The 19,685-nt window shown below is 44.5% G+C and overlaps 1 protein-coding gene across 1 annotated transcript in view; it reads right to left on the reverse strand.

Annotated features, from left to right (window-relative positions):
- Positions 1-19,685, reverse strand: part of arid1b (AT-rich interactive domain 1B) — a 157,917-nt gene that overhangs the window by 22,993 nt on the left and 115,239 nt on the right. The window contains 3 exon segments of the mRNA XM_076108366.1: positions 959-1,280; positions 8,756-8,935; positions 11,963-12,049. Of these exon segments, the coding sequence (XP_075964481.1) occupies positions 959-1,280; positions 8,756-8,935; positions 11,963-12,049 (589 nt within the window).

Here is a 19,685-nt window from a genome sequence, read left to right on the forward strand (position 1 = left end):
CCATCAGAAATGGGAACGAACATTGACAAATGTTAATGCGCCACCTCGGCCTGGAGAACGCCAACGTGAGGCGAAACCCGCACCGATTGGAGGAAGCGCATAAATCCCCCCCTTCCTCTCAGAAGACGGCCATGTTTCCACAAGTTCCCCCGGCAGGGTTCAGGAAAAGTTTACTGCCCACACATTCCCACAACAGCCCTGGTCTCCGACGCTACCAACACTCATATATTCACAGCTCCAGCCCTGACGGAAAAATAATATCCCTTAACTCATATAGCCTACCATTATAGCATCAAAGTGCTTTGTATTTGTGATAAGGTGCTTGGTGTCACCTCTGTCTCTGGTGTTTTCACAGTTAAACCTAAGGTTTGCTTTTTCCTCTTTTATGTTTTGACAATGCAGTATTCAACCCATACAGTCTGCTCACAGACCAATATCTCTCCTTCTGCAACAAATGGCACTTGGTGTATAGTGCCAGCTATCAAAATGTCAGGCACTTTATGAGATGTGTGAAAATAGGGATAGCTCCGCAAATGGCTCATAGAAGCGTGGAGCCCCTGAGAACGACTCTTGCCTTCACATCTGAAAAGACTGTTGTGGCGCAGAAACTCTCTGTGGTGCTTTTCAGCACACCTCCCCACAGATGACCCTGATGTGAGATAGAGGAGCTTGCCGGCATTGCACTATTTCCAGGTGAAATATAATAAGGCTTAGTCCCACAAAGGAGTTTAGGCCATTTCTGTTTCAATGGCGCCGTAATATAATATTTACACAATAATCTCCTTTGTCAAGATCACTTTAGGACAATTATGGCACAGGAGCAGCAGCAATGAATTATATGCAAATACACACACACATTTGTATATATGCTATCTATATACAAACTTAGGTGAGAAAAGCAAAAAAAAACACGATTTACTAAAGGCATGCGAGCTGAGTCCATGCTGTGCTCTCTCACCTGTTGTGTGTTGAGTTGGCAGATCCCGGCATGGCAGCTGCTGCTGCCTCCTGGGCCTTGCGGTTAGAATTACCCAAAGAAGGAGGGCCCATCCCGGGCCCAGCTGGCTGGGGCATGCTGGGGGAGCTGGGAGCCATGGGCGGGTACGCCCTGTTCTGGCTACCCGGGCCGTGGCTGCGCCCTACAGGTATGGGCTGGCCGGGCCCCTGGCCGTGCATGGGGCTGCTTGCGTTCATCCCCAGACTGTTGGTCATGCCGGGGCCGGGGCCGCTGTAGCTGGTGCTGGCGGGCCCACCATAGTTGGAGGGCCGAGGATAGTTGCCTGGAAGAAGACAACATGGGAATGAGCCTAAAATCATTGAAAATGTAGGTATTACACAGACTATGTCATTTAAAACGTAAAACATGACTGGTTGTCACTTGAGACTTTCAACATCTCACTTGAATTTGATAGATTGCTTACGAGAATGACACAAAATGGCTGCTGTGAAATACTGCAGTCTCAGAAGGGTGCTATGAATCACTTCATTTGAGGGAAATGGAGTTCATCAAGCGCTTGTCAGCTGTTACCGTTATACCTGCAACAGTGACACACACAACAATTCCATCCCTCAAGAAAATAATCTTGTGACAGACGTGGAATGTAAAGAGCAAAACTAAATTCTGATTCATAAGCTCTTTAACCTCCTGAGGAGGCCGCAAAAAACTATATGGTGGTGGGGTGTGCCGACATTCTTCACAGCTGCAGGTTTGCTGGATGGCCATGGGAACAATTGTCAATCTTAAGGCTGACTTTGTGAAACACTTGAAAGGAGTTCTAATCTGCAGTAAATGCTTTCTTGCTGCCCTGGAGGGCCACATGGCCGCGATGCCAGAAGCTTTCCTAAGGCACACTTAAACCCCTCCATTCTGGCTCTAAGAGCAAAGCTCGACTCCAACGCCAGCTGCAGTAAGAGCTGAGAGACAATCACCATGCTGTCAAAGACCACATGTACACACATTTAGGCCCACTAAAACACACCTACTGCACATGTAAAGGCAGTGCAGCCCCACACACAGAGCACATCGCATTGTATTCCCTCTGCAGGCGCTGGGCCTTTTGACTGTGAGATTCCCTCCCTGGGACAAATCCCCCCGCAAGATAGAAAGGAAAATGTGGCATCCTCTATTGTGGAGGGGGCTATTTATTTTGATTTGATTAAGGGTGCTTTAGTTGGGCCTCACTGCTTAATCCTCTGTGAATATGTCTGGAAAAGGGGATCAAGTCCCTTTAAAACCTGAAGGCTTTTCTGCACGCTCAGACGAGGGAAAGTTGAATGACAATATTCCACAAGAGGGAGGGGGGGGGGGGGGGGGGGGGGGGCGTCTACGAAAATGTAAATGGCTTCTCAGTGTCCTCGAGCTGCTTCAGTGAAGACACTTTCCACATGACATAAGCCTGCAAGTCCAACAGTGGGAGGGAGCGAGAGGAAGCAGCAGAGGGTGGGGGGGGGGGAAACAATACAGACAGAAGTTAGCGGGAAAGAACTCATGCCCCCCCCCCCCCCCCCCCCGAAGCCCCGAGATAGGATTTATATTGAATCAAAATAAAAGTCTTTCCCATAAAAGTCAGCAGCTTCGGTTGAATTTGTCCAGAAATTGTGATGAAATCTACTGTGGGAGATGGGAAAAGAAGAAGAGGATTATTTCTGGGCAGGCTTTGGTGAGTCGGTGAGCTGAGTACGGCTGACACCTGTCAAGGGTTTTGGGGCTATAATAGGGAAGCGTTCAGGAAGAAAGGATGTCTGCTAACGAACACAGGAGGATACGTATGGTGCACAGTACATGTGTGTGTGTGTGTGTGTCCATCTGTGTGAACGCATATATAATACTGCTGAGACCTTGCAACCAGTGAAAGACACATTTCCATGTTTCTTCCTCTCACAAGCGACCGCCTACAACGCTGTGGAAAGAATCCTGGGAACGGTGTCCTGCAGCTTCCTTCCTCTCGGCTCAGTTTGCTACAGATGAACAAGGCCGCAGTCAGCGACCTCTCTCAGCCCTTTTTGGACAGCTGTTGAGCCTCATGTCATGGCCGCCTGCCATACATTCTCAATAGCCTGGGCAGACACTGTGGTTTTTTTGGCCCTTGTGACAGACTGAGGCTTCAGCACACCTCCCAGGGAGTGGTTTAGAACAAGAAGTCCCACTTGGACAATCTGCATTCTTTTCCCCAATTCGGCGGACGAGCTAAAAGCCCCAAAGATGGGAGTTACTGGAAGTTTCCATGAGAATGTATTCGACTTTAGGAGGAGGGAGGGGTGTGAGATGCCAAGCCAAATCTAACTGAAGAGGTTTGTGTGCTACATCGAGAGAACTTATCAGCCGTGATGTACTACCGTTCCAAATGTTCTAGTTGTGGGCTACGTTTCCCTCGGCTGACAAAGGAAAGACAGAGTGGCTGTGGGACTGGGTTAATGTTAAGCTTTCCTGTGAGAGTCCTGCTCCGATCTGACAAAAATGATTCACTTCCTGAAGGGTTGGTGCCGCGCCAAAGTGCTTCTTCAAGGACAGACAGTGTACTAACCCACTTTTTAAAATGAGTGAGCGCTCAACCCTGAAATTCTAAGTGTTTTCATAAGAGTCATTTATGCTTTCTAAAGGCTTTGGAGGTGCCATTCAGATTTCATCAGATGAGAAAGTTGGATCATTGCGGAGGCAAATGACAAAAAACAGATAGCACAGAATATATTTATCTACAATCACAACAAATATAATGTAACATAAATTGACAAAATCGCTAGTATTATTGTAAACCTAGTCCATGACTAAATTGACACCCTATGGTGTTAAATTCATAGAACTGAAAATATGTATTAGCTGCATTTTTCTTAAAAACACAAATAATCTTGTCTGTAAAAGACAATATGGAAGTCATGGGAGTTTTGCATAGAACCAGATAGAAGTCATCAAGTTTCTGCAGGGCAAGAGTCAGAGTAGTTCAGTTTTTTAATGTCCCTCCTAACTTTGAACTTCAAGTTAACTGCTGATAGGAAGTGAATACAAAAGTGTGTCTTTTTTTTAGCCATAACCCTTCATATAGAGTATTATGAGTTGTGAGCAGTTGGTGGCTTCTTTAAGAAAAAAACAACACAATCTTAAGTGCTCAGAAATCCCACTTCCTCTTGCTCAAACAGGCCAGGAGAAAGATATTTTCAGTGTTAGCTTATAACTCATATTACTCTGGAAACCAATCAAGGAGGGACAAGAGGAAAAGAGGACAAGGAGGACGTCATTCCTTTTTTTGTCCCTTCTCACGTCCTTGTGGCTCAGTCTCGGTTTCCTGCCTGCTTCTCGAGCACTTGGTGCCTTCGGGGAGTCTTGCTGGTATTTATAGCATGGTGGAGGGGAGGAGAAAGAGAGCTCATGGTGCTTCGTTCACAATTACATGGAAATTCCCAGCACAGTCACGCCTTCGGTGGACGCTATATCCTGCGCCGGGTTTAATCCTTGCAGTCCTGCGGGAGAGCTGGAGTGTGACCAAGCAGATTACCGTCTACTGCTTCCTCAGCAGACTGGACCGTCCAATGCTAACAGCCGAGGCAGTCATTCTCCCGGCTACAGTGGAGTAAGGTATGATGGTGCGCCAGCGAGCCCTCCGGATCTGTGAACTCCATCAATAAGGAGTGAAACGCAGATTACATGGCTGCATGCTTGAGCTGCCAAGGACAGCAGCAGGTCAGGCTGTCCGTGTCCACATGTGGATGAACACAAATAAAATAAATGAATAACAGCATTTTTTCCATTTTTTTTTTTTGTCGATGTGGTAGTGGTTGGTGCAGACGAATTTGGTTGGGGAGAGAAATGCAGTGTGTTGACAAGAATAAGACACCCTGGTACTCATTTCGTTCCATCTTACTCAGCGTTACATTTTCTAAACCGTCAGTATGGTTGCTATGGTAGACCGTCTCCTCTATTTTCCCCTTGTGATGCAAATTAAAGTGTCATTCAGTATTGTTCAGTAACAATAACATTATTTTACAGAAAACCTAATTCTAATTGTTTCTCTTGCAGTACACATGTATGACTTGCTGGGATGGATAGTTTTGTTGCGGCGTCTTCTCTTGCCTGAGGCTCCCACGTCCTCTCCCAGCCACCTCAGCACCTTCCCCGGCAGGGTGTCTGAGCCTAAGCAGGGATGGGGTGCGCCTTGGGGCCGCCGAGCTCCACACACTGTCAATTTCCTCCGAAAAACTCCACTCCCTCCCCCAGGCGCTGGCTTTTTTGGCTGAATTACACCACCGCTCCAGGAAGGCACTAAGGCTTAAAAGTGCTGTCTGAGGCATGGTCATTACCAGCGAGTGCTTAACCCCTCAAGGGGGGGGCTATGCAATGGGAGGGAGAGAGAGCAGAGCTGAGACGGACTCCAAATCTCTCTCCTGTAATGGCCTGAGATCCTCCTCCCCCGTCTGTCTGTGTGTCCACTGTTGTCAGCATGCTGGCTCTGTACCATGTCCAAGTGCATGTCTTGAAAACAGCTGTTGGGAGTTATTTGAGTCCTGAGAAGCCCGATGTCAACACACAGTACGAGATCAGTTTAACTTTGGATAAAGAGGGCTTTCAAACGACAGCCATGAACATAAAGAGGCATACATATTTTTTCGGGAAATATTGGGCAGTCACTTTAAGAGCTCCCCATTAGAAAACAGCAAAAGGGAGGGAAAGCTTTGGCAGGGTTCCACTGCGCATAAATCTGGAAGAAAACCTTTGGTTACAGTCTAAGCAGCCTCATGGAATCAAAGTTCTCTGGAAAAAAGCACTAAATATTTTAGTATTGTTTGTAGAAGGGCCATATCCTCCTGCAGACTCATGCATCACCGTAACCGTATGTTGGAAGGGCTGACGTAGTCGATTACACAAGCTCTACTGCAGTCATTAGCCCCTGATAAAAGAGCAGTGCTGCAGCCTTCCCTTACACAACACCAGACATGCTCTTTGGCGAGCTTCAAACTGTTAGTGCTAGTGTGTGTGGCGAGCAAGATTGCCGGACATTTTGGGTCGCACACCAAACACACACAACTTAAGAGTTGGGTTCTCCTAGCATTTGGCATGCAGGCCAAGAAAAACAGCAGAGCAGAGTTCAGAAACTTGGAGTGCGTTTCTGCGTTGGCTAATGGCTAATTAGCTAGTGTGCTTAGGAGAAGGAAGGGAAGCAGATGGAGCTGTCATTTCGAACAATGACCAGCAGCTGTCTGCCCTGTCCAACCTAAACAGGTCCCTGACGGGCCCCTAAAGAACTGGGACCCCGAGTATGTCCACATATTAATACTTTCCAGAGAAGTGCTGGGTGGTCCGTGAAAAAAACCAAAAACGTTTAACCTTGTTAAGACCTGCCCTGTGATAGTCTGGCAACCCCCCCCCCCCCCCCTACAAATGTAGCCACTCAAGAAGTGCCACGTTTGGGGTACTTGCTGCGCTGCTGTCTGAAAATATCCAAGAGTACTAATACAGGACAGATGCAGGTCAGTTGCAAGTGTATTAAATTTGAATGAGAGTACACATACATCAGTATGTATATACTCTGTGTGTGTGTGTGTGTGTGTGTGATGAGAAGAGAGCGAGCCTGAGCTGTTCTTTTCGTTTCTGATGGGAACATCTCTCCTGTCATCCGAGTGAGATTTCACGCTCATCTGCCTCCAGAGCCTCTTCGGGCTAGTCCGCCTCGCTGTCGCTCTCTGCTTACTTTATTTCTTTATTTTGTTCTGTCTGCTTACTGGGCTGTCAGCCCAGCCAAAGTCACATTAAGAGATACGAGTGGGTGGAGAAAGGGAGACCAAATACCAAATGCATTAGGGCTATTAATCAACATTAACAAATGAGAGGGAGAGGACGCAACTTTAGGAAAAACACACGCACGGATGGGCACATTTATCAAGGTGACACGTTAAAGCACACATTTACCAAAAAAATACCATAATGTTTCATCTGGTGTGTCGCCAATGGCGGAAAACTAAGTACAACAGCAGATGTCAACGTTTGCTGGATTGCCAGGAGTCGTACGTTGGAGGAAACAAGTGAGCGGAGAATGCTCGATTACAGAGAGCGATCCAAAGTTTTTCCCCAAATTTCAGGGAATCTTTTTATTTTTGAATAAGTATCACAAAAGGCTTGGATTGATGGTTGATGTGCCTGATTTAGTAGTTAGCTAGGCTTAAAACCTAATTTTAATTATGTTAGTTAGCCACATATATTGAAATGCTAAACAGTATACTTTGAAACGCATAAGATTCTTTTCTTTTTAAAAGTCTCAGAGTTTTGAGTCTGTCGATTTATTCACATTATTCTGAAATGAGTGTTTTTACTGTTGGCACTTTTAAGTATATTTAAATGCTAATAATTTAGTACTTTTACTAAAGTAAGTAAACCACTGGACATCATCATTCAGCGGATAAACCTAACGACGTGTCATTCTCAAGCTACCTCACAAGCTTATCATGAGGAGGGCCAAGAGGTCCGTCCAGAGTTCAAGTGTCTCATGAATATTCTGAGAGTCACACCCTCAGGAAGCTGGGTTTTTAATGCCCGCAGGGAGACCCACCACACAGGACTAGTGAAGACTATATCTGCCTGTGTGTATGGGAGTGTTAGAGAGAGACAGAAATTGAGGATGTCAAAATTAGTCCTTTTGTATTCCTCATTAGCAAACTCTCTTTGAAACCAACGACACTGATGTCAAGGCCCAATGTGACTGTGAAATGGGGGCCAAGAGTCATCAAAAAAGACAAATGTGGCTTTCCCATCTGAGGCCAGACTCCTGCTGAATGAGCGATGTGTGTGTATTCATCGCTCCAATAAGACAAGTCAGAAAGCAGAAGCTGTTCCGCAAAACTGAAGTGAGGTAAAAGTCAACAGAGTAGGTCAACACGGGGCCTGTTAGTGTTTTTCATGATTAATAATTCATCGTTGAGTTTGAAAGGAGTCACAGCTTGTGCAAAATCAAATTCAATCTTTTTTGGTTTTGAATAGTCTTTCAATGAATCAGGCTCCAAGGACTCAATTACTTATTGGAGCCCCGAGATAATGTCAACACCGCTGCTTAATGGAGGTAGACGGACTTTCTGGTCACACTACAAACCAGGACTCCTTGATCTGTCTTCAATAGATTATTGGCTCGGGTGCTCTTAGCTAAGACTTTAGTAAACACAATGTGGAGCAGTATCTCAAATGTACAGCTAAATCTGGTCCCTTTTTGAAGATGAGAAAAGAGAAATCATGATATAAAAACTATTTCAAACTAGTGTTGACTTTGTCCCATTAACAACGCGTGTGTATGTGTGTGATTAATTGTGTCATTTTCTCACCTGAATAGTCCAAAAAATGAATGTGTTGCTTCAAATAAAAAATTTCATATGTTAGTCTTGTTGATAATACTGCACGATTAAGTGTTTAGGCCTGGTCACGTCTGCATTTAAAATAGAAAAAATGATCACAACAAAATCAAGTCATTTCAACGGATTTGCGGAGATTAGTGAATTTGCTAAGTGTGTAAGTAAATCCATAAATGGCACATACAGAAAACAGAAAGAAGCTTGGGGATGTTAGCGATTAGCTCGTCGGCTACAGTAGTTTACTAACTAGTCCTGCAAGTGGTCGATATGTCACCAAACCTCAATGGATCTAAAGGCCAGATCTTTAATAGGAGTTTCCGTTTATGGACAATCAGTGGGCCGACCTTCCAGAAAACTTTGATTCCTAAGTGAAAGTGCACCAATGAAAACAAGTTTGTTGTAATGGCAATTTGGGCAAACCAGCTCCGACCTTGTTGTCCATACTGTGATCCTTGAGGTCCATAAGGGCCGGGAGGGCCGCTCTGGGAGTAGGGTCCCACCACAGAGTACAACGGGCCCCCAGGTGAGGGATGGGGGGACATAGGAGGTCCGGACTGAGGAGAGGCAAACTGAGAGCTACCCTGGTTCCTCTGCATGTTGGACATGAACCCTGAAACACATGAATAAACATACAAAAGCAATGTCAACACTTTGCTTATAAAATGCCAAAAAACCCAATGAGTCCTTTGTGGAGTGAATGTACCTGCTCAGCGAAATCAAAATATTGACTGATTATTTTTCTAAACCGGGATATCCATTCAATTTCCTTGTCTAAAGAGACCTTGCCTTTTCTAATCTTTTACCTTGGCACTGGCTCCCGTTACTCGTAGATACACATCAGTAAGTAACACAGCATGGAGCAGGTATTAGACAAAACATGCACAAAAAGGACAGGCTGACATGTAAAAGGAACCCTGAGCAGAAATAAACACACACACACACACACACAGAATGTTTAGTGAGCTTTATCAGTGGTGAAAGCACAGGTCAAGTGTATCCCTGGCCAGATGTATGTACGCCTGAAAAAGCTGTGGCCATGTATGTCTGTGTGCAGGGGTCAGTGCGTGAATAAAAAGAAGGAAAAAAAAAAGGGCCAAATGTGTGCTAATTATCTCCACAGAATAAGATGGTGATCTGACCATGGCTACTATGTTATTCTAAGACGTTCTGTCAATGGATGTGTCAAAGCCTCTCAGGCCCAAACTCGCCTCCACCATTCAAATTGACATTTGGAGCGATCCTCGCCGGGGCTTCGCTCTTTCAAGACGGCCCCTTTCGTTTTTTAAAGCCCACAGAAAGGTCTCCAAATCCACAACGAATGGGGAAAGGTCGCTGGACGGCCATTGAGGGAAAAAGATGAGGGCGTGTGTTTGTGTAATGATTAGGTGTAAATGGATTGGGTGTGCTCGACTGTAAACTTTGATAGCTATCCGCTTTGTTGAATGGGCGTGCACAGACCGGCTCTTTTGCGAGTTTGGGGTTTAGGGAAACGACGGAGTTGGAAAGTGCAAGTTGACACTTGTATAATTCCTTGTTTCTGCTCAGAGAGCGAGTAAAAACTGTGAGGAGAGAGATAAAGGTTTAGAAATGCTATGTGCGTTTTTCACTGTATGCCTGTGTGCACATACATGTGTGCACATATTTGTGTTTCTGAGTGTGTGGGGGGAGATAACGGAGAAAGAGAGCAATAAACGCTCTACGTCTGTGTGTGTGTCTGTGTGTGCAGGAAAGAGAGGAGGCTAAGACAGAGAGAGAAAGCGAGAGAGAGAGAGAGAGAGAGAGAGAGAGAGAGAGAGGCAGTGAGAAAGAAAGTGAGTGTGGGAGGGAAAGACAGAGCAACGGAGGGAAAGAGCGATTGGGGCCTGAAAGTGCTTAGGCTGCGAGTGCTGGGTTTAAGGAGCGAGGACATTATTGTAATGTTTTGCTTCCATTAGGGTAAGGGGATTCTGGAGAGGAGGAGAAAAAAATTACAGTGTGTAATATCGCACTTTAAATTGCCTGGAAAATGGATGGGGAGAGGAACATTGTGCAGACAGTGCTAAAAGCAAATAACACATTCAAGGATTTCTCTCTCTGCTTCGTTCCCTCTCTACACACACATGAACACACACACACACACACACAATCACACACAAACCATTCTTTCTTTCTGGCAAAGCGAATGAAGCTCTCAGCCGGACAACAACAACAGGCAGCCAGCGAAGCACGCGGGAGACAGTGGGGGGGAAAAAGGGACATTCAGCGGATTTATGGAAATGAAGAGTGGAGAGATGCTCTTAGGGAGGCCGGCACTTGAGCAAAGTGGGGCGTGTGTTGCTTGGTGGGGGCTGGGTGGGTAATCCTTGCTAGGAAAAACAGCAAAAACAACTAGGAGCCCTGTTAACCGACCGGCACAGCGTTTTTCTAGACTGGGCAGGGGAGGGCTCTGGGTTTACAGGCATTAGAGAGCAGCATTAAATCTCTGGTTTGATTTCATCATGTTGAGAAATAACCTCTTATAGTGCTGCACTCTCTCTCTCTCTCTCTCTGTCTTCATCCATCCACTCACTCTATGTTAACTTCTCTTGGGTGGGTGATAGAGAGGGAGCATCACAGTCATTCCATTAAGGTTACATCCCAGTCTTTCAGGTTGTTGTTTTTTTGCAATGTTGTATGGATGCAATTTTCTTTTTTTTTAAATGAGCAATTCTGTTGTTTGTAGTAATACTCGAGAAGTGGCCATAATTGCTGGAAACAATTTCCGATTTGGCAGGGACATGTGGCTTGTGGGTTAGCAATCATTTTACAAGCCTCTGGCAACAAGTTGTGGGCAAAACTGAAGTGGCTTTATCAAATGAACACACACTCTGACTTGAACCAAGTCAAGGATAAGTTGTTTACTTTTACCAAACCACGGTTCCCCGCGCCCTATGTTGGAAAATGATGCATGATGGTAAAACCTTGTGTCCGTGCGCGTTTCTTTTGTGAGAGCACCTGCTCAGCCTCAACTACAACAACTATCATCCAGTAAAAAGTTAGTTTCAGACACATGCTGTCAACAATGCAGAGAAATATGGAAGGCGTAAAACACGTGGTACGCTTGCTGAAGGAACTCACTTTGGAACAGAAGAAGAAAGAAGCCATACCAGCCATGTTCTTTGTTTAGATAGTTGTGCTAACATCTTTCCTTTTGCTCCCTCAGAAAACCTTTCATTATGACCCTTGTTGGTGCTATTCTCTGAGCTTTGCTAACATACAACATTTCAGTTGTTTTTTTTCTTATGATCTCTACTCTTCATGCCCCCCTAGTGTGGAATGTAAAAAACAAAAACACAAGAGACAAGAAAAACACAAGTTTGACTTACACGGACTCTTTTAATCTGAGTGTGATGTACAAACTGGATTCCTTATGGAAACGGTTTCTGTTGCACACATACAGAGACTTCAATGTATGCATTTGGTCTTCTGTTTGGACTAGCCACTAAGTTTCACTAAAATAAAACTCATGTCATAAACACACAGCATTCCACTGTACAGACATTAACCTCTGTGTACTCCTCGGAGACTTTAAACTGTCAAAACTGATGATCTGTCACTATTCTTCAGACAGACAAACGCCAAATGCTGGCCAGTGGATCATACACACATACACACATACCTTTCTCCTGAGCCATAGGTGAGCGGGTGATTGGCGGGTGGGCTCCTTCTGGTCCATTCCCAGAGCTCTGTGGGGCCATTGCGGAACCTGAAGAGCAACATGAAGTCAAGACATGAAGATTCAGATATCCACTTGATGCTGCACTGACTTGACACATTTTAGAGTTACAAAGGTTCAAAAGGCTGTAACAAAAGCTGTCACGTTAAAAGAAAATGTTTCGCATGAATCGCATTCCCTTCTTTGGATGAAAGCGAGGACAATAGAAAATGGATTTATATTTCTATATTTGCGTCTGAAAATGGAAAATGGAAAGAAACTGCAGGAACGGCTGTAACAATAGAGCGCTGAAGGACCACTTTTGTCTTTCTTTCTGCATTTCTTTCATGACACAGAAGGAACCTGGTTCAAATAAAAAAAGTTTTCTGTAGTTTGAATGCCAAAAGAAAAACAATGAGGCTGCCCTGGATGTGTTTCTTTAGCTTCAAGCAATAGAGTTAGAAAGGTTCAATGCCAAATTTAGAGACACACCGAGCGCTCTGCACAATCACTATACATGAAGTTGTTTGCGATTCACTATTAGCTAAATGACAAATGCACTTCCAAAGGACATATCAAGTCATTGGACCCTGTGCCACTTCCTTATGTAAGCATTAAAACCAGAGCGATCCCCTATAGAAAACCAGGGCCATTTGAGGTTCATTGATTAGGTGGTTGTGCAGGTCTTTGGGCTGCGCCTGTTCCATTGAAATCCAATAGTGAGTTGAGGGTCTGATTAGGACAAAAGCAGACAGAGACTATGGTGGATTGATTTGGCCCAGAGGAAGGAGAGAGATGGCAAATTAACCTTTTATCATTGGATTCAGACCTGCGACAATGAGGAGAGGGAACGACGAGGGGGAAAGTGGTTTGTTTTGTCAAACTGCACTGGTTGTACTTTGCTGTGGATGAAAAATCCAGTGGTTATATATCATGTATGTGAAATGCAGCATGCCCGAACGTACACAGAACATTGACGTAATTCAACTGTACATGTTCAGTGATGATTGTCACTACATATTTGTACGATTACGGTAAAAGATTTGACTTCTATTGAAATCGGATTATGTGCCAAAAGTAATCTTTTACTCATGATGGCACATTATGAAGTGCTGCTAGAGTGATGTATTACTAAAATGTGTCTGCTACAGTGTCCTTCAAACTCACAGTGAATAGACATCCCTTATTATAAAGAAAACACTTCGAATTATTCAATCACGCAGTAGAAAGTGTGCTATTTCAAGAAGTGTGTGTGTGTGTGTGTGTGTGTGTGTGTGTGTGTGTGATGTATCTGTCCACAGTAGCAGTAAAACATGACTGGAGGTGGCACATTCTCCACATAAACAAACCCAATTAAGTCAACATAATTGCTTTGCATAAAACTGCATAAACAACATTTCCATACACCAGGCTGCCTACACGCTAACACACGCATACACACACAGATGTAAAAGTAATTGGACAAACAAGTGTAAATAAACAACACTCAAACACACGAGGAAACACACGTAAGAGCACAAAGGCGCATAGGATACGTGTTGAAATATTCTCTCTCTCTCTCACACACACACACGCACACACACACACACACACACACAGACCCCCTGCCTCACACATGAATAGATCCAACTGCGCTGCTTCAAAGAGGGAATATTGGATTAGTCTGTCACCAATGCGGTGGAGGGAAGGGGAAACGTCAGAGTGCAAACATTGAAGAAACCCTGAGATAATACTAGCACTAGCTAGGTTCCTCTATGTGTGCTTGTACCAGTGGTGAAAAAAGCGCTTCTTTACTTAAGTAAAGGTAGCAATACAAAATTTTAATACTTCATTACAAGTTAAAAAGTAAATAACACAAGGGAAGCAGGAAATTATTTTTAAAAAGTACTCATCATGCAAAATGGTCCATTTCAGAATGATTATTATGATACATATGTGTTTTGGGATTATTATTAATAATATATTAAAGGGACAGTGTGTAGGTTTTAAACATAAATATATTCAGAACAGAATTAGAAGTTATTTATAATTTAGATAATAGCTAAATATTGTTTCAGTAACAGTTATGTCTACAACAGCAAAGTCAACATATGAAGTCGTTGATACATCCGTCAGTATCAGTCATCCCTCCTGTCGTCTGTCCACCCGGCTGCTTTTGTCTCAGCCGGCAGAGAAGTCTTACTAAGAGAACTTTTGGCCGATCGTTCATGCGGTGCTTGTGTGGCCGACTGAATTAGGTTTCACAAGTCCACAGATGTATTGATAAAGTATTGGCTTTTCACTCGCAAATATTTGATTGCGCGTACAGTAACGAGTGTAGTTATATCGCCACCTTCAGATAACGTAAAACATGGCGGTGCAAGATGGCGGACATAGTGGAAGACGACTTCCTTTTTAAGCTAAGTAAAACATAACGATTCTTACTTCCAGGTGATTATACACTGATTAAAACATAGTTATAAATGTTATATTAAGTATCTGCCAATAAAGCCCCCCTACATGTTACACACTGTCCCTTTAACACATATGCAACATTTAGTTGGTCAAGTGGGAGCGAGTTTGAACTACTTTATATAGTGTTGGAGTTTAATCTATGCATGATGTTTTATCAGCTTATCATATGTTTTTTATGTAAATGTCAATCTGCAACCAATGATTCCAAAGTACATACATTTCCCCCTAAAATGTAGCGCAATAGAAGGATAAAGTAGTTTGTAATAATACAAATGTTGTACAAGTACCTCAAACTATACCTATGCACAGCACTCTATTAAAGGCACTTAGTTACTTTCCACCACTAATATGTAAGCAGCTGCGTTCATGAACACGTTGTTGTACTGTTTATGCGTCTATGTGTCTGACTGGAGGGGCCTGAAGCCTCTTGTAGAGGGTCATGGCCACTTGTTGCCGGAGGGACAGATTTAGCTGCAGCACAAGTTTAGATGGGTGAATGGGTACCGAGGATAAAGTCTGCTAGCAGGAGGAGTTTACTGAACCCTTGAACAATGGATGTCGACCCCACAATAAAAGCTAGGCCTTGTGTGTGTGTGAGTGTGTATGTGTGTGTTTGTGTGTGAGCAGGGATGCATGCCAGGCACCGGCTATGCTGTCAGACTCTGTTTGTTTGGATGGCAGAGTGCTGGTGGCAGCAGCTTGCGCTGTGTGTGTGTGTGTGTGTGTGTGTGTGTGTGTGTGTGTGTGTGTGTGTGTGTGTGTGTGTGTGTGTGTGTGTGTGTGTGTGTGTGTGTGTGTGTGTGTGTGTGTGTGTGTGTGTGTGTTTGTGCGAGCCACATCGAAGGTACAAATAGGGAACGGTGTCCTCCATGCTCCAATACTCTCTCCACAAACCCATGTAAATTGTCACCAGAGACGAGATTAATGCAAAAACATACGAGTTTGCGTCTGTGCAATGTGGGTGTGTGAGGGAGAGAGAAGAGAGAGAGAAGACGAAGAGAGAGAGAGAGAAGAGAGAGAAGACGAAGAGGGGAAAAGAAGAACGACAAGAAACAAGAGATCCTTGTGGAAAAAGAGGAAGTTGACGAACAGATGAGAGAGGAGTGGAAGTATAGTTGAGTGTGACAAGGCCTCACCCCTCCTTCCCTCTGTCTCTGCAATGAACGAGTGAAGCTTGGAGCACTACGTAATTATTTCACTACCAATTACCAATGTCCAAACAGAGCTTCTTCCCACATTGTCTCCTCTTCCTTTCCTACCGTGCCTTCCTCCTCTCCTTACGATCACTTTTAACAAGGTGCCATTAAATAATTACGTCCAAATAAAACAAACAGTGAGCCCTGGCATGTTTAATCCGTACCATTAATAATTCATACGCTGAATCTTTGACGTGCAGTTCTTCTCCACGTGCTGGTGAGAGAGAGGAGAGAGAGCGAGGAGAGCTAAATGTCAGCCGGCGCTGACTGTACATCTTTCCCTGTCCAAAGAAAAAAAGGCCATCTTTGCTTGCTATGAAAATGTAAAACAAATGAGTCAGAGTAAATATTTGCTTTGCACCTTTGTAAGATGGCTTGTAAGTCTGCCTTAAACTATGTACTACATGTAAATATGTTTCTTTTTGTAAATTAAAAATCAGAAATGTTTTTTTTCTTTCTGAGGCTTTAGATCAGTTTAGATCGGATCAGTTTCAGTGTTTCTATATTTGATGTAGGTTTGAGGGCTTTTAAGAGTAACAGGCACTGTGTTTATATATTGCTGAACATTCTCGTATATTGTTTGAACTTTGAAGTCTATGACTAATCATGTTTTCATGCGTATGTGCTTGAATGTGTCTTTGTTTCTGCGTTTAGACCCCTTCATGTTTGTCCTTTATAGTGCCAGTGTTCCCATAGGTGCTCTATAACACAATTAACACATGTGGCCATCAGTGGCGCGGCAATACATCGCTGTCCCTCAGCCTGCATCTTCACCCACTGTCATTACCACTGGCAATTTACACCTTCACCAGCGCCCAGCTGAGCACACTCATACAAAAAATGCATGCAAATTAACATGATAAAAAAATAAAATCCCTGCCTCTCGCATTAGGTTTTATTGGGAGCAGCGGTGCAGAAGCAAGGTTCTTTTGCTTTTAATTAATTGTAATTAAACTATATTAACTAGATGATTTTATCCTGAAAGAACTTAAGTATCATTCCAATCTGTGATTTTTGATGGTAGGTCTTCAAACACGACTCATTAACACGACCTAGCAGAGACCGCTAGGCTTCAAAGATGAACAGATCTGATGTTTTGATCGTGTCGATGTCGTTTTAGAGAGACGGCGCCTGCTGCATTAAAAAGGACAAGAGCAAACAGGAAGACATCCAGAACGAAAATGCTCTTTTGGAATTGTGCTGAAAAGTCAAACAACTGTAATTTCCTTTTTGTAAAAAAGACACTTAGCAAGCAGATCCATTTTCTACTCTTCGCTCATGTTACAAGGCAGCGGGGCCAAAAGTAATGGGAGTTCATTGCCTTTTTGGAGATAATGCTCCTCGCTAAAAACCCAATACACATTTTAAATTTCTCAAACCCAATACACATTTTAAATTTCTCTTCCGCGAGGACTGTCGAGGCAACCCTGAGTCTCCTTTGAAGAGAGGGAGTTTGGTCTTTGAAGCTTTTTTTCATCAGAGTTTTCAAACGCAAATGCCGGGGAAGTTCAAAGCCGAGGGAGAGTATTTGTGGCCATATTTCTGTTTTGTTTCAGGGCCCTGGTAATATTAAGCTGAGGAGCTACTGCGTGTGTGCGTGTGTGTGCGTATATGAGCGATGGCAATGAAGAAAAGTTAACCAGAGGGTCAATCAAAAGCTTTTTATTAATTGCTGATGAAAGGAGGGTGCTGGTGTGCATTAGCAGACATGTGTGTACATGCTTGCAAGTGTGTGCAGGTAGATGTATACACCAAGATGCCTCTGCTTGCCTCTGCACACGCACACACACACACACACACACACACACACACACACACACACACACACACACACACACTCCCCAACTGTTTCTCACAAATAAAGACCCCTGGAGCAGCAGGGGCCATTTTTGCTAAAGTGAAGTAACGCCGGTGAGCGCTAATTGACTGGTGTAGGGTAGAGTGAAAGCATCTCTTAATACAACCCTTAGGCTGAAATGCGCGCACACACACACACACACACACACACACCTACACCACACATACACATAGACACACACCAAGGTAATATCCCCTTCTTGCCGTGTCTTTAGGGGAAACAGGCAGATAAACAGCAGGCTCCAATAATGGTGGTTTAGATCTCAATGGGTGAGAGTCAATGCCTCTCCAAGCCGGGGGCTAATGCCAGTTAACTTTCCCTGTAGGGGACGAGCGCAGGCCTGCGGTGGCTCACAAAACAAGCGCTCTCCCAAGATCCTCATTACTTCCAATGCTGAGTAGCAACTGTATGTAAAGCAAAACTTGCAGCTTAAGCTAAAAAACAGCGAGCGGGATGCGGGGGAGAGAGAGCGACGGAGTGAGAGAAAGCAAGAAAATAAGTGTTGGGGAGGGAAAATAATTGCGCACTGTGCTCCTGTTAAGGTTTTCCAGTCGGACGGAGTTAGAATGGGATTTCTCTAAATGGCTAACGCAGCAAGCCGGCAGCATATTCTTCTTTTTTTTCCTCCCCAGGTTTTGGCGGACGGTGTGCTTTGTGAATATAATGTCTGCGGGGAGGGCATTTTGCTGTTTCACTCCGAAACACGAGCAGCCATCAGGAGGAGGAGGAACAGAGGCATGTGGGAGTGTGGGAAAGAGTTGAGTAGACGAGGGTAGGAGGGTTGATGTGTGGATGGGGATAAAGAAGGGGAAAAAAGGAAGTGGGGAAAGAGAGCTGGAGGAGAGATGTGGAGAAATAAGAGGGATGGAAAATTCAGCCTTGTTCCTCAGTGGGAGGCCTGCACCACAGCAACGCTCTGAGCGGAGAAAGCAGCAGAGACAAACAGAGATGGGGAGGAAATGGTGGGGACGAGGGAACGTGAGACACAAGAGGGAACATAAGAGAAAGCGAGCACGATAAAAAATAATGAGAGAAAAAGAGAGGGACAGGGACAGCCAGAGGCAGTGTTCCCACCACGCAGCCTCTTAGGGAGTGGTGTGACTGGAAAACTCGCTCCACACACACTCCACGCTTGCATAAAACTCAACCCCCCCTATACCCTCTTCCACCACTTTCTTATAATAACTCCCACCACTAACAGAGGGAAAATATAAGTTTTAGTTGAACACCCCTGCGGCTTCTTTTCTGGTCCGATATTTTGCACCCTGTGAATTTGTCTTTCTTTCCTGTCGGGAAGTCGTTTACCGACATAATTTCTTTTTTAAAAAGCCCGTATTTATGCAAGCAATTCTGTTCTGAGGTCATCACTCTGGTTCCTTGCAGGCATCTGGGTTTGACCTTTGATCTCAGTGTGGGGGAAAAAAACAGCACCACTGGAAACTTGTTTTTTTCAATCTGTGGTTCTTATTACCACAATTAGAGACAGAAATATATTTTCTGAAATGAAAAATGAAATGCCTGAAACCACAGGCTACGCTGGGGGACAATGTAAAGGACAAGCGCGGATGTAAACGGGTTGGAGGAGAGTCACTGAAGAGATTCATTGGGAAGGACCCTTAAGCTAACAAACTGGACAAGCCTGGCCTTCTCACCCACTCTGTCTCCCACCCTCTATCTATCCCTCCTTCCCCTCTGCCTCCTCCACTCGCCCTGACCTCTCTGTCCTTTTCTCGGCCCTGGAAGCACTTGAAGCGAGCGCAGATACACAGATTAAACTCTCCCGAGCACTCGCCCGCGAGCTCCAATCACCTCTTTAGAAGAAAATAAAAACTTGGAGGGGTGGGGAGGGAGGCGGAGAGGAGAGGGGGAAGGAGGGAGGGTAGGCAGGCGCTGTTAACTGGACCTCGGAGGACCTTGGTGGAGAGAGACAAAGAAGGGAGAAAAATAGAAGAGGGAGAGATTTTTGTGATTTTCTGCAGCAGACAGAGCGAGCTGGGCCATGGATGTTCTCTGTGTCAATTAGTAGCTGCATGATGTGGAAACCTTGTGCTGTGTGGTCCTCACAAATGAAACAAATGTACAAACACAACACACAGACCAATGCAGACGGCAGCCGCTAAACAGGCTGTAAGGTAATCACTCGAGGCAATTCCACACAGTCAGTGTTCGTCCACTAAAA

This window comes from Anarhichas minor, unplaced genomic scaffold, assembly GCF_050575085.1.
Source record: "Anarhichas minor isolate MPS153535 unplaced genomic scaffold, ASM5057508v1 ptg000040l, whole genome shotgun sequence".
NCBI lineage: Eukaryota > Metazoa > Chordata > Actinopteri > Perciformes > Anarhichadidae > Anarhichas > Anarhichas minor.